Here is a 14,750-nt window from a genome sequence, read left to right on the forward strand (position 1 = left end):
AGGGTTTTTTTGTCATTACAATATCAACTGGCACAATAAACACATTGCAAAAGACTGCAAATATTATATAATTATCAATATTGTAATGACATTTAATTTCATTCTGTCTGTAAATCCTTTTTTCTCTGATGAGTGCCATTAGGGCTGGGAGGTATGTCCTGAAGATTGTATCACAATATTTTTAGGCTACATCTCGATACATGATTTATATCTCAATATTAAATCACCTTGGAAGCACTTCATTAATGCTAAGACTGGGAGACAAAATTGAACATAATATGTTTTTTTACCAAATACCCTCTTTAATGCAAAAAAGTTGTAGGGATGACTACTGTTTTTTTTTTTTGTTTTGTTTTTGTTTTTTTTGTTTAGAAAATATTAACCGGTGAGATTTTTGATTAATAATCCTCAATAGTGTGGATATAATGACTAAGTGGGTTAAGGCAAATGTTGAAACAAATAAAAAGTCTGCTAAGTTGATACATTTACACCACTTTAGTATATTCCAGCCTTTAAAATGAGGGAAAAAACACCATTTATGCCATGTCACGATACAACAATATCCAAAATCTAAGACGATATATAGTCTAATATCTCGATAACGATATAATATCTTCATCTTCGGTTTCAGTACTCATTTTTTGCAGTATCAGCTCACTCTCTCTTATTGTTTATGTTCACTAAAGTCATTCTACTGTTTTTGGATACTTAGAAAGAGAAGAAAAGTCATGGTTGTCATGTTTGAACCTTATAATATTTATCTTTTAAAGGTCCAGTGTGTAGGATTTAGGAGCATCCATTGTTAGAAATGAAACTAGGTTTTTCGTTAGTTTATAATCACCTGAAAATAAGAATTGTAGTGTTTCAGAGCGGATCCTCTCTCAGGGAGTCTTTTATGTTGTTCTACAGTAGCCCAGAATGGACAAACCAAACACCAGCTGTAGACAGGGCTATTCGTGTTTTCTGGTCAGCCACCGTAGTTCTCTTACAAGCTTGGCTCACAGGAGAAGTTTCACTTCTGCAACCTCACACCCAGATGCCACTAAAATCTACACAGTAGACTTTTAATAAAATGACAAGTTTTATGCCCACAACGTCAGTTTTTCCCCATGGTATCAAAAATGGTATTGAATATTGATATTTTTTAAGGTATTGTATTGAAGTTAGAAATACCAGTATAATGACAACACTACTCTCGAGCCAATCAGACAGAGCCATTGCTGTTGGGCAGAATCTGCACACATGTGAGTAAGGTTAACCAGACTAGTGCTGTCATACCGCAGAAGGAAAATGCAAATGTCAGAGAAGAACTGGTGCCTAAAAAATAGCAGGAGTACAACATAGCACAAGCACAGGAACTGTGAAAGTCCGAGCTCACCATGTAGTTTCTACAGTAGTCCAGACAAACTATTCAAACACTGGATTTAGATAGGGCTGTTCGCTTTTTCATGTCAGTCATGATAGTTCTTCTACGTGATTGGCACAGAGACACAGGAGAAGTTTCAGCTGGTTGCAATCTGCAACCTCAGCCGCTAGATGCCACTAGACCAGTTATACTCAACTTATACTCAAACAGTGACGTAGGCTACCGAATCCTACTTCTACTTCACACACACACACCTGTGTGAACTTAGAGAGAGGTAATCACTCCAGTGTCAGGTGAGTGTAGGCTATTTCACAACTTACCTGAATAGACTGGACCTGTTGAATACCGCTGCATCATGTGCGCTGCCTGGTGTACCAACACAGACATCACGGCATTATGTAGGCTACGCTGACAATGCTGATATGAGTGTGATGAGAGCTCTCGCAATAGCCAAGAAGTTCCCAAGGAATCTCTCCATCTCGTCGTAGTCATGGATGTGCTGGTAATTGTTTACATCAGTTGTGGACATGAGACGCTCTCAATGACGTCATCTCACGGCGCCCTCTTCTTCTGCGGGTGTTCTTTTGCATTTTTATTTTTCATGAGAAGCACCACCTTCTGCTCGACCTGTTGACCAATACTCGCAAAATAATAATGAATGGAAACGTGCATAAATTTGCATTTTCTTTTGCGCATTTTCACAAAATTCGCTTAAAATTTGCGATACACTTGGATGGAAACCCAGTTAGTGACAACAAACTCTTTCACACAGGGAATTTTTGTGTGTGTATATACTTTGAATGTAAGTAAGGTGCCAAAAACATGCTAGGGGAGGATGTCCCAGAGCCCAATGTCCTCAAATTCTAGGAAAGCCCCAGCAGACCTGATCTGCTGCGACTGGATTTGCTTCCTGGCAAAGATGAGTGAGGACAGCAAATGCTGAAAAATTGAAAACAGGCAATTCCTTTATTATATATACTGATACACATACCAATGTACCAATGCACAAGACCCCCTACCTACCATATCTGTTTATTAATCCTAAATAATGTCAGCATTGCGAATATTCAACAATGTTGCTAAATATTTTCCTCATATTGTGCACCCCGACTGTGACAGATGGAAACAGAACCTGTTTCTATTTACTAACTTCATCCAAAATTCACCCAGACCCATAACTGAAGCGATGTGGTCTCAGCTCCACCATTTGGTAAGGCCAATAGCTTCATCTTCTGCCTGTAGCTGTTTGGGTTGTTTCATTCATCCAACAACAGCATGACGTTTTACCATAATTACACAGCATATGTGTGCATGTGTGTGTCATCATGTGTATTCATGAGCATGTTCACCCTGGTGTGAAGAACCAGAACACAGGCAGATGGTTGTTGGATGCGTCTGCCGAGTGTTTACTGCTTATTTGAGGCAGCTGCAGCGGGCCATGGCACATGCACTTAAACACAGCTTTGAGTGTGACATGACATGTGGGGGTTACAGTGAGGCTATTCACTCCTCTGCAGCTATTTTTATACAGGAGCAACAGTGCATATGGAGTGACCTGAGCGGTTTGATCCTGATTTCCTGCTCGAGCGAGACAGGGCCTAATCTGATCTACTCCATCATCCTGACTGTCAGAGGTCCCAAGTCTCAGCTCACTTGTTTTACAATAAAATGTCCTCTGATAGATCTATTAGCTGCTCATCAGTGAAATTGTGGGCATGTGTAATCTCTTAATCTGGAGGAAATCTCTTCCTGTTCATGGACAGAAGGGGAGAATGAGGAATTAGCTGTAGATGCTATAGTGCCATAAAAAATCCGTTTATAAGTGAGTTTTTATTTTCATTTCCATTTTTCAGAATTGCTGTGTAGGATAGGTTCGCTGTCTTTCAAATGACCTGCACAGAGGTGATGATGCTGCGGATTATTCCACATGAAGAGAAGGTTATTCAGACTTATTGATGGCATTTAAAGCATCTAGGTCTGCTTTTATGGCATCTGCAGACCTGTGTGTGAGAAAAAGAAACAGTAAGAAACAGTCAGTGATTGCACTCTAGCGGATTAAGAGTCTCTGAAAATTACAGTGTAGACTCAATTAAGATAGCTTATGCAGCCAGAGGACTATGAGACTGTCATCAAGTAGTGACAGAGGAGGCAGTATTACACTTGAGATTACTCATTGCATAAACTGCACACACACACACACACACACAGAGCCGCACATTTAATTATTCACCGGACGAACCACAAACACAAATGCGCACATGAATAGCAATAAGTGAGGATGAATCAGCATGCACTGCATTATTTGGTTCAGGTATCAGTTAGGGAATAACAATCAGTGGAACTGCCTGGCTCTGTGTGCCTCCTCGTGGGATGACGTCTCTCAGCAGAGTCGCTTACGTCAGAGCCTTCGAGCTAAGGCGCATGCACTCGCTGTGTGTTGGCAAACTGAGGTGATGTTTTGGACGAGGGCTTGAATAAACATAGCCTCTGCTGTTGCTGTGAAAAGACTCATTTACTCCCACCAAGAGCATCACAATGTGGTATTAACTCTTGCACAGGATTCAAAAGTTTGGGGATCAGTGGGGAAACATTCGATTTCTAAGTATAATCTTTTTCCCATCTGGTCCTTCTGTTGTTTAGTCTTATTTTATTTTCTCCCACACAGTTATCAATTTGTTTTCTGTTGTAAAGTTTTGCAAAACTGTACTCATACTCCAATTATCATTCAATGAAAGCATTACTCACAATGAAACTGTTTAAAGGGTTACTGCTTACAAATATTTAGGTACCTTTTTGGATGAACTTAACTTTGATGTCAACACTGCAGATATTGTGAAGCAAAGGCTAAAAAAGAATTCACCTTCTCCGTAAACCTTTTCCGTCAGTCTCGTCATCCTCTGCCATCTCTATTAGTCTTTTATTGAACGCCTCCTGTGTTTTTCATTTATCTGCTGTTTCACAGCCTCACACTGAAAGACAGAAACAGTCTAAATAGCATCCTTAAAATCTGCTCTAAGATCACAGGAGTGGCACAACAGGACTTGATTGGTTTTTGCAATCAACAAATCCTCCAGAAAGCTTCTTCAAGACATGTTCTTGCAGGCGTATTTTCTCTGTTGCCGTCAAGGTGTGGTGATGCTTTATTAGCTTGTAAAAAACAAATCTTTTATTCCCTCTGCTATTCTTCTTTTTAATTCTCTGTAAAATTTTGTTTTTATTGCTTTTTAATCTTTTGTATGACAATATGTCTATTAACTTGTATTATTTATAGATTCCTTTATTCCACTGAACTCCTTGGCATATTTTTTTTTACTTGTTTTTTTTTTATTGCTCGTTTACTTAAATGTCTACATGTTATTGTTCGTTGTGTTATAGTATGAGTGCAAGGCAAGCTGTTCAAACAAAATGCCCCTGGTGGGATTAGTAAAGTTGTGTGAATCTGAATCTGTATTAACGCTCCCTAACACGTTGTTTATCACATCAAAATATGGCAAAGTAAAATGACTGGATCTGCTTTGTGCATTTTTGCCTGGTGGCAAGTTTTCCACTGGTGGCGAACTTGTTCAACTATGCAAACACAGCCTGTCTTTTTCATCTCCGTCTTCTTTAAGAGGTCGACACTGTAATATTTATGCATATCCAAAACACTGTTGAAATCCAAGTCTTTCTTAATGTTTAAAAGTAGGTGTGTGTGGTCACACATCTCTACCACAGTCTTGCAAACTGTTGGCTAGTTGATTTGTGTAAAAAGCATTCATGACAATGCACAGAGCTGACCGTAAACAGGCAGGAGGCCCAAGTGAGACACATATTCCAAATGCACTGTGCACATGTCCACAGAATGCTCCCAAAACCTTAATAATACCAACAAATCCCACATGTTTTAATCCAAAAAAGTCTTCTTCTGTGTGTGAAGAACACTGAAGAAGACTTTCTGTCGAAACGTCTGTGTTTCTGGTAACGCCACCCAAGTTGGTTTATTAAATTTACCAAAAGGACTTTTTTCTGCTGCTTTTGGCCGTACACCTGTTGAGTGGATTTATTTTTGAGAGTGCTTGCTTCTTTCCTATGTTAATCCAAAAATGTATCATGCATATCCAAATGCAATATGCTGTTTACATGACCTGCATCATATTCAGAATACTTTTACATGTGGAATAATAGTGGGAAATTAGTGTGCATATAAAGGTAGTGAACCAGACTGATTATTAGGAAGACTGACTGACAGCCTCTCTGTGCTCCTGTAATGTTGCAGGGTGCAATTAGGAAAAAGAACACACGAAGACTTTGAAAAATTCTGCATTGATGTTTTTGACAAGCCTCCCTCCTAACAATGTTTATCTTTTGGATACGAGATGTTATGAAATCAGGGTGAACTGTAATTGCCCATGCAGACAGTTGCGTGTGTGTTCTAGGATGACATAGTGTCTACAGACTACAGAGCATTTCAGTTTTGCCAGAGCATTTCCTTATGGACGCACAACTCTTCCTCTGTTTCATACCACAATGGTGCTATGGTAACTGGTGTTCAAGCCTGCAGGGCTGAACTCAATTGTCTTTGTGCCCGTTCTCATTTTCCTTCATATTCTTGGTTATGATAATTGGTGGGGGCTCGTTATTTAATAAATTAGATACTAATACACCAGATAATGGTGTTAAGATTTTGGCACATAGTCACATAGTTTGACTATTTAGTGCACGTACTGCATGAACAGGATTTGTCCCATAATATTCTCATATCTAATCCACATCATCTGAATCTGTATTATTTCAGTACAAATATCTTTATAAGTAAATAATACATGGTATCAGGACTCTGCTGCCAAAACCTTGTCCTACTTTTATAGGAGCATTTTCCCCATAGCGTCTCAGCTACCTCTTTTTCACCTTCATTTGCCTCAAACTTGGAGCACAGCAGAACAAGCTTTCTAAAAATAAGAGACTCTGACTGAATTAGTGTGTTTTCACTCAACTGCTTCCAAGGATGTCATGTATTGCCTTTTGTTATTGAATATATTGATTGTAGGAGCCATGACTCTGTCCAATCAGGTCTGCTGTTTCAAGCTCCACTGCTTGAGGCCATTGAAGAGGCACCCTTGTAGGCGGACAGCCCATCACGCATTGTCCTTGAATGGCTCCCCCCAACCTCCTTGTGATTTGTAGACTATCTGAGTGGCAGTGTGGCTCTGTGCGGTGATTTGTCCCACGAGAGGGGCCCTGCCTCTGCCATTGCTACCGTCAGCAACTCTGCTACAACTGTGCGTGAATACAGGATACTGGCATTTGCTGAATCCAAGGTGGCGTCTTTTCAACCAGAGCCCAGTGAAATACCTTTTCAGCCTCTCGAGTGGTCTGGCGAGCTACAGCCAAGGAGGCCCCAGCAGTATAATGATGCCTGGCACAATAGTACCACTGTTCTCCAACCCGTTCCCAGGAAACCGCACAACATGTGCCATTGTGCACTGTGCTTTGCTGCCCAACCACGTTGCCCGGCTTTAGCCAGAGACACCGAGAGGCCTGGCTGTGCAGTGGAGCTCGCAGCAACGTGGTCGGTAAGACAGGTTCAGAGGATCGCCAGACGAAGACCAGGGTTTATTCGCACTCACACTGCATTTGATGTGTTAAAATCATTTTACAAAAAGCTGCATTTAAAAGGCCAGGCTGTGAAGCGGAAGAAGCCCGAGGGGGAAAAGGACAGCTGAGTGGTTGCCAGGAATGGTAGTACAGAAAACCCTGAGCATTGTTGTTAAGCTGAACCCTCCTCAATAAAAGAGGAAACCAAGAGAAAAGTGACAAGCAGAAAAATGGAGGCACAAAGACGGCTCGAACTGGTTCGTAGCTGGTCCGAGCTGGTTCTTCTCTTTTTTAATCTCAATGCTGTGGGTTCAACCATTTGTGTGTGTTACTCTTGTATGGCCCCCAGTGTGCTCTCCATTATAGCTTTCGCTGCTGTTTATGCAGCAGAGCAAAGGAGATCATTCAGGGCCAGCCAGATAGGGGCCTTTGGTCAACTGCATCCAGGAGATACATGTCACGGGGGGCCTCTCTGGGCCCCACAAGCCAGCGGGTCTGCTTAGACACCACAAGAGGATACCCAGGAAATAAGAGGCCTGACGCAAAGCCCAGTGTGTCACAGTCAACTGAAAGCTTTGTGTCCTCTGAGCGTAGACCTGTCAGCTGATGTGTCAATTATTCATGGGTTTTGCCAAAACATCCACTTATTGTCCGCTCTATATTTTCACTCACATAGCCAAAGTTAGTGTTTCTACTTTAGGTTACAAGTGAAAATGCTTGATGGTCTCTCTGTCAGTCTGAGCTTGTTATTTTCATCTGTTCAAATCCACAGTGTCAGGGTTAGACAAGAGAACGACACATTTCAATCTAAATCCCATTAAGCCACAACTAGAATGTGTAATTTAGTCGCTTAATTAACTTTAATACGTCTGCAAGGAATTCTGTGTTGTTGCTCCATCTTGACATCTCTTTTGTCATCCTCTCCGTCAGCATTCGTGGAGTGATTTGGAGTTCAGTCACATCCCTGTCGAGCCTTAAGGAAGATACAGACTCACATGAATGTCCTCAGGGTGGCCTCTTTTATCTTCCCACGTGTCTCGTGTTGTTGCAAACTAGGAATGAAAGCATCACTAGTGCCATTCACTCAGTGTCAGTTTCTGATTGAACTGGACTCCTATCTCCGGTCTCAAGCAATGGTTACTCATTGCTGCTGTCCTGTGAAAACCACGTATCTCCAATATGTCAAGAAAAACAGTCTTGTTTTCAGCAAATTGTGACAATGCATTTTTTTAGATAGTCAAAATGTTTTTTAATGGTTTATTTAACTAAAGATGTAGGATAATTTTCTCAACCCATAAAGGATATAAAAAAAAATCACCAGGTTATACAGCGTTATCATTCGAGATATTCATTCATTCATTCATCTTCTAACCATTTCATCCTCTTGAGGGTCACGGGGGGGCTGGAGCCTATCCCAGCTGACATCGGGCGAGAGGCAGGGTACACCCTGGACAGGTCGCCAGACTATCACAGGGCTGACACATAGAGACAAACAACCATTCACACTCACATTCACACCTACGGACAATTTAGAGTTACCAATTAACCTAGTCCCCAACCTGCATGTCTTTGGACTGTGGGAGGAAGCCGGAGTTCCCGGAGAGAACCCACGCTGACACGGGGAGAACATGCAAACTCCGCACAGAAGGGCTCCCACACCCGAATTGAACCAGGAACCCTCTTGCTGTGAGGCGAGAGTGCTAACCACCACCCTACCGTGCCGCCTCATTCAAGATATACAATGCTGAATTTTTTTTGGTGGTACAGTGGTTAGCACTGTCGTCTCATAGCAAGAGGGTTCCCAGGTACGAACCCTGGGGTGCAGGAGCCCCTCTGTGCGGAGTTTGCATGCTCTCCCTGTGTCAGCATGGGTTTTCACTGGGTACTCCAGTTTCCTCCTGCAGTCCAAAGACATGAAGGTTAATTGGTGGCGACCTGTCCAAAGTGCCTCTCGCCCAGTGTCAGCTGGGATAGGCTCCAGCCAACCCCGTGACCCCCAGCAGTTACAAAACATGAATGAAATAAAATGAAGTGATCCAAGTCCCTGAAAATACAATGTATAGACTCATACAAAAGTAATCCCTCTCCATCATCACATATGACCCACTGGTAGTGTGTGGCGGTGTATTCTACCGAGATTCTGCCGTCTGCTTGTGTTTTCTTATTTTCTTCTTATTTCCTGTGTTTGGGATGTTCATGGGCGTTCACCCCCACAGCACTCAGGTGAGGTGAAGGCTTTAGGAAAAGGTAGCACCCAGCTGCCAGTAAGCAGCAGGCATCCAAGAGACATAGCAACGAAAAAAACAAATATAGTGAGGGGAAACAGCAAATGAGTGGGAATCTTTTCTTTTTCTTTTTTTTAATTACATACTTTAATAAAGGATGTTAACACTAGCAGCAGCTGCAAAATAAGGCAAGGAGAGTCATTAAGAATCCCAACCACCTGGATAACAGCCTTTTTCTCCCTGCTGAGGTTGGGAAGAAGGCTCCAGTCAAACCAGGCGAGCACTGAGAGGCTCAGGGAGAGCTCCTAGCCTCAGGCCACAAGGATCCTAAATGAAGACCCTGCCCCCTGTAATTTTGACATACCTTAGTCAAGTGCAAGAAAAAGCATCCTTATTCTAATGATTGTAATAATAAAACTGTTACAGTATATTCACACAAGTGTAATACAGTGAATAAAGAAATAATAGGGGTTGTATTCTGGTTGACCTCTGCTCAGGTTGAAGGTAGGCAGAGTAATGCTGGGTATTATGTGCGGTTATCAGACTCCATGCACCAATAAGAATTAAAAGGCTGTAATTTGTTCCACCTTAGCAGGTGCAACAAAGCTAGAGTGAGAGAGACGTTAGTTAAAGTCTGTTAATGTTCACACCGTCTTGAGAAGAGGTCTGATCAGCCTCAATATTAAAATCACCTGTGAGCGTATGCAGGGCCTTTAAATGTTCATATGTGGTCTGTTAACTAGTATATGACATATGCCTTCACCAGTTTACTGAACAGTGGTATTATGGTGTATATCATTGCAGCCCAGTGAAAACCACAAATCTCTGAATGTTGTGATTTTGACATTTCAGGATGCTAATTGCCCACATCTTTTTTCTCCTTCACAGATCCCAGGAGGAAAATTATACCTTCACTCTCAGAGCACACTCCAAACACATACACAGCCTCAAACACTTACACATTTCAGCAGACTCATTATCACACACACACCGAGTCACCAGAGCAGATATGAGTGAAGATAAACCAGCCGATAATGTGGAAACTGCCCCCGCTGAGGTGAACGCCATTCCTAATGGGAAAGGCCATGAGCCCGGGGAGGAGATAACAGCATCAGCCAAAACACCACCTGCAGAGGCCGGTGAAAAGTGAGTATAATCCTACTTAACACAGTCTGTGTTCACCTATTTGGAATACCTTTTTAATTGATTACAGCTCACAGGTTATTGTTTGTTCTTACAAGACGTAAATAATCAGCAATACTTAAGCAAGGTGATTTGATTCACTGGGTGCTTTCACTTGTCTTAACACTTACAGGACAATAACAATAATAATAAAGATAACATAAGTCATATAGCACCTTTAAAAATGGAGTTTACAAAGTGTTTTGACAAACAAAGCAAGGCAGACGCAAGATACCCCAGAGGCAATATAAAGGTCATGCTGGACTCAGGCAAAACAGAAATTGTTTTAATGCCAAGAGGAATGTGCACGTCCTTTTCTTTTTTCTTTATTTCTCCTCTCTTATCTTTCGGTTCTGAAAAAGCTTAATCCTAAAAAACAATGAGGACGAGGATCAAGGCATAATAAAAAGATAAAAGAGAAGATGACATCAGATAAAAGCAAGTCTTAAAAATAGGTTTTAAGAAGTGATTTAAAAGAAGTGACTGATTCTGGGAGCCTTATCTCCTCAGGCAGGTCGCTCCAAAGCCGAGGGGCCCTGATGGCAAAAGCACGGTCACCTTTAGATTTAAGCCTCAGCTTTTGAGCAACCAGTAGGGCCCCACCTGAGAATCTAAAGCTGTGAACTGGCTCATATGGGGTCAACATTTATGCTACGTAGCGCAGGGCCAGACTCAGACAAACTTCAAAAGTGATTAGTGAAATCTATTCTAAAACGCACAGAGAGCCAGTGAATTGAAGCTGTAAAAGGGTAATGGCATTGTTTTACAGAAGGTCCCACATCATCACATCATGTTAGATAGATGTCATGTGAAGCTCCCCTGTGCCTGTTTCTTTACTGACCATCAGGTTCACTCCATCAGCACAGCAGCTCCTCAAAATCTAAGAGAAATTCCTGTGTCTTGCTCTTCAATTGGTGTCTTAATGTATGAACGTGCATGTGTACTGTACCCTCCCAGCCCTGAATATTCAGACCTCAAACACTGGAAATTACCAGGAGTGAAAGAGGTACTCACATCTTTTGCTTAAGTAAAAATATTGTAAAAATAGGTAATAAGTAAGTACCAAATTTCAGAATTTTATCACTTTAATGTTGCAGCTGGTAAAGGTGGAGCTCACTTTAATTACTGTATATACTCCTGGGTAGCTTATTCTATAATAATAGATCCTAATTTATTCTTTGATTTCAAAAGTATCAATAATCTGAATCTGCAAAATAACTAGTAGCTAAAGTTAAATGTAGTAAAATAAATGTAGTGGAGTAAAAGAAGTATAAAGTGGCATAAAATGGAAGTACTGAAGTAAAGAAGAAATAGAGCTTCAACAGTTAATCAATTATCTGTCAATTATTACATGAATCGTCAACTTATTTGATGATTAATTAATCGGTTTAATTATTTTTTTTTTAATAAAAAAAAAAGTTCTCTGAGCTTTTTAAATGTGAATATTTGCTGTTTTTTGCTCCTCTATGACAGTCGATTGAATATTCTTGGTGTCTTCAACAAAATAAGAAATTTGAAGACGCCATCTTGGACTTTAGGGAGGACTGATCAACATTTTTCACCATTTTCTGACATTTTATAAATCAAAAAAATGAATCTATTAATCAAGAAAATAATTAACAGATTTTTTAACAATGAAAATAATAGTTAGTTGCATACATACCTTAACCATAGACTAGTGCCCCCCCAACCTCATACTACAACAGCTAAATATTTATTTATTTATTCTTTCTTACTCCTGTATCATCACGTATTCATTAGTTATTTTTCAATTTAAGTGTTTTATTATTTCTGTCTTTTTAGAATTATACGTATTTGGTTTGCTCTGTTTTTCACATACATACCTTGTCAAGCTCTATATATCATCCTGTTTTCTTTATCTGTCCTTGTGTTTGTGTATATACATTTGTTTTGTTTGTTTTGAACCTGTAAATTCACCACCACGTTAATTTTGCACCAATAAGAAAAGAAAAATAATCATTAGTTGCAGCCCTATGTGCAAGTACCTCAAAATTGTAAATACAGTTCTTGAGTAAATGTACTCCACCTTTGTAGTTTACCACGCATGTAATGTTTTGTTCTATAAATAGGCTATATCAAACAATGAACGACATCATTCTCAACAGTAAACAATGTCTGAATCATCTAAATGTTGTTCCTTCATTTAGCACGAAGATTTCAAAGGTGGTGGCAGCCAAAAAAACCCAAAAAACTGTACCCCAGTGTCAGGTGAAAACAGTTAGTCTCAGGCCCTGCTCATGACACATTAGGGAGAGAAACATAGCATCACAACCCCTGTAACAGCAAATCCTGTGTGTCCATTAACTGCCTGATGATGTGCCTTTGAGCAAGACATTTACCTCCTACCTGCTCACTAACTGTGCTACCATTTGTGCTAGATAATGGAGTGAGCTAAATGCCTAATTATCATGTCACTGGTTGTCTCGCAGCATTTTTTATATCATCTCTCTGTGTAATGGATGGTTTAATTAAAATGTTTCTCTCCGGGATGCAGATGATAATTTATAGATGGTCCCTTCACTGTATTATTTGCTTGATTATATTATGACTGAGGGTGTTGTTTCTCCACTTTGTGCTCTCGTTGGGTGATGGATGGCCTCTCTCTACGCTGCTTGTAGGGAAACTGTACCCAATAGTGCCCATGATGCTAGGTATGTATGTTATAAATGGAGCATGTGTTTCACATTCAGACAGAAAGGCAACTCATTTTAAACTGCAGCTGGTACTATCTATGCATAGTTCGTAATGATTGTTATTGTGGTGTTGCTTTAACTTCTTTGACGATATTTTTTTCCATCAGTCCCCACAGAACTGAGAATGCAGAGGCCAACCTCCCAGAGGGCCAGGAGTTCATATCAGGCATGGACGACAAGAAGACCACTCGCTTCACAGATGTAAGTTCAAACACAGCCAATCTACTTTTTATGTGCTAGCAGATGATCTAACATGTTTATCCCTCTCCTCTGTCTTGCATCTGTTATAGTTTGAGGGGAAGACCTCGTTTGGGATGTCCGTCTTCAACCTGGGCAATGCAATCATGGGAAGTGGAATCCTAGGACTGGCATACGCCATGGCCAACACAGGGGTCGTCCTGTTTTTGTAAGATATTCACATGTTTTTGATACACTAAAGCCCAGTCCCGATACACCCCTTACCCCTACTACTTCGCACTTACCCTTCAGTTTTGTGTGTTCACGTCTAGAGATAGGATGTCCAGATTCTTGTTGGGATAGAGGGTTAAGTGTTAAGGCTTCATGGCCCTCCAAACAGAGGTTTTTATAGGCACACTCCAAACCAAGTGTCTTGAGAAATCATCGGCAAGATGGTTGTACGTGCAACAAAGGAAATCCACCGTGCCCCCCCAGGTGTGATAAGTAGTTGGTTCCATAGCCTAGGTCTATTATGAGGAGCCCGACCCGTCCGAGCCCGAGGATAGTGGCGGGAAATTATGGCCGGGTCGGGCTCAGGCAGAGAATCTAACCCCTATGATGACATATGACGCCTGGGGCCAGTTGCACAAAAAGCCTTAAATTTGCTCCTTAAGTATGACACTTCAGGCTTACCTTGCCAATAATTGACTGGAAAAATCCCTTTGCATAAAACCACAGAGCAATCAGTAACTGAAAGGGGCTGAGGGAGCGAAGCTTTGGAAAGTTGAGTGATCAGCCCCAGATGGTCACAATCATAAATAGACTTCTGGTAAAATTTAAAGTGCAAAATCATTAAGCGTGTCCATCTGGTTCTCCCGGTCATGAAACACTATTCTCGGGATGCCTTATTTTTTCTCATTTATCTCTATAAATTCAAACATGTTGCGGTGTTGGAGCCTGAGATGCTTTATGTTTATGTCCTTACTTTGGTTACTAAGGGTCTTTGTGTAATGGTTTAACAAACTTTAAGCAATTCCCGAAGTATAAGACCAAGATAAGGAGAAAAACTTCCTTAAGTAAACATTTAAAGGAAACCTTAAGGAGAAGACTTGAGGATGTTTTGTGCAACAATTGTTTTTTCAAGAAAACTTTCACTCAGACTTAAAGGAAAATCTTAACTTAAGGTGCTTTGTGCAACCGGCCCCTGAAATTTAATTGAACTCCAGCTGTAAAGTTGCTGCACTTGTTAATGATTCTCAAATGTCAGTGCAGACAGGCAGGGTAGGAGCACGAGTTGCTAATCTTAGCCTACAGAGCAGCGCTAGTGGCCAGGTAATGAAGCAGTGTTCTTTTTATTTGATGACTTGTTTGACTGAAACTTAAGTTGTGAATGAATCATGAGTGTCCAGACAACTGCAAAGGGCTGCCTGTAGCCCACGCATGAGAATATGGCGTATTCCCAACATCTGTTTACGTAAACGGCAGCACACCAATGACGTGTCAGGGTCTTGA

The 14,750-nt window shown here is 40.9% G+C and overlaps 1 protein-coding gene across 2 annotated transcripts in view; it reads left to right on the forward strand.

The window, feature by feature from the left end:
- The window catches only part of LOC125893499 (sodium-coupled neutral amino acid transporter 3-like), a 54,926-nt gene that overhangs the window by 14,066 nt on the left and 26,110 nt on the right, over window positions 1–14,750 (forward strand). Inside the window, exons 2-5 of one of the 2 annotated variants that reach the window (XM_049584213.1) lie at window positions 10,054–10,311; window positions 12,987–13,019; window positions 13,169–13,262; window positions 13,352–13,467. In XM_049584213.1, the coding sequence (XP_049440170.1) occupies window positions 10,175–10,311; window positions 12,987–13,019; window positions 13,169–13,262; window positions 13,352–13,467 (380 nt within the window). In that variant the 5' untranslated portion in view covers window positions 10,054–10,174. The remainder of the gene's footprint in view (window positions 1–10,053; window positions 10,312–12,986; window positions 13,020–13,168; window positions 13,263–13,351; window positions 13,468–14,750) is intronic. The other variant, XM_049584221.1, reaches the window with a different exon arrangement.

The sequence above is a fragment of the Epinephelus fuscoguttatus genome, linkage group LG1, assembly GCF_011397635.1.
Source record: "Epinephelus fuscoguttatus linkage group LG1, E.fuscoguttatus.final_Chr_v1".
In the NCBI taxonomy this organism is placed as follows: Eukaryota; Metazoa; Chordata; class Actinopteri; order Perciformes; family Serranidae; genus Epinephelus; species Epinephelus fuscoguttatus.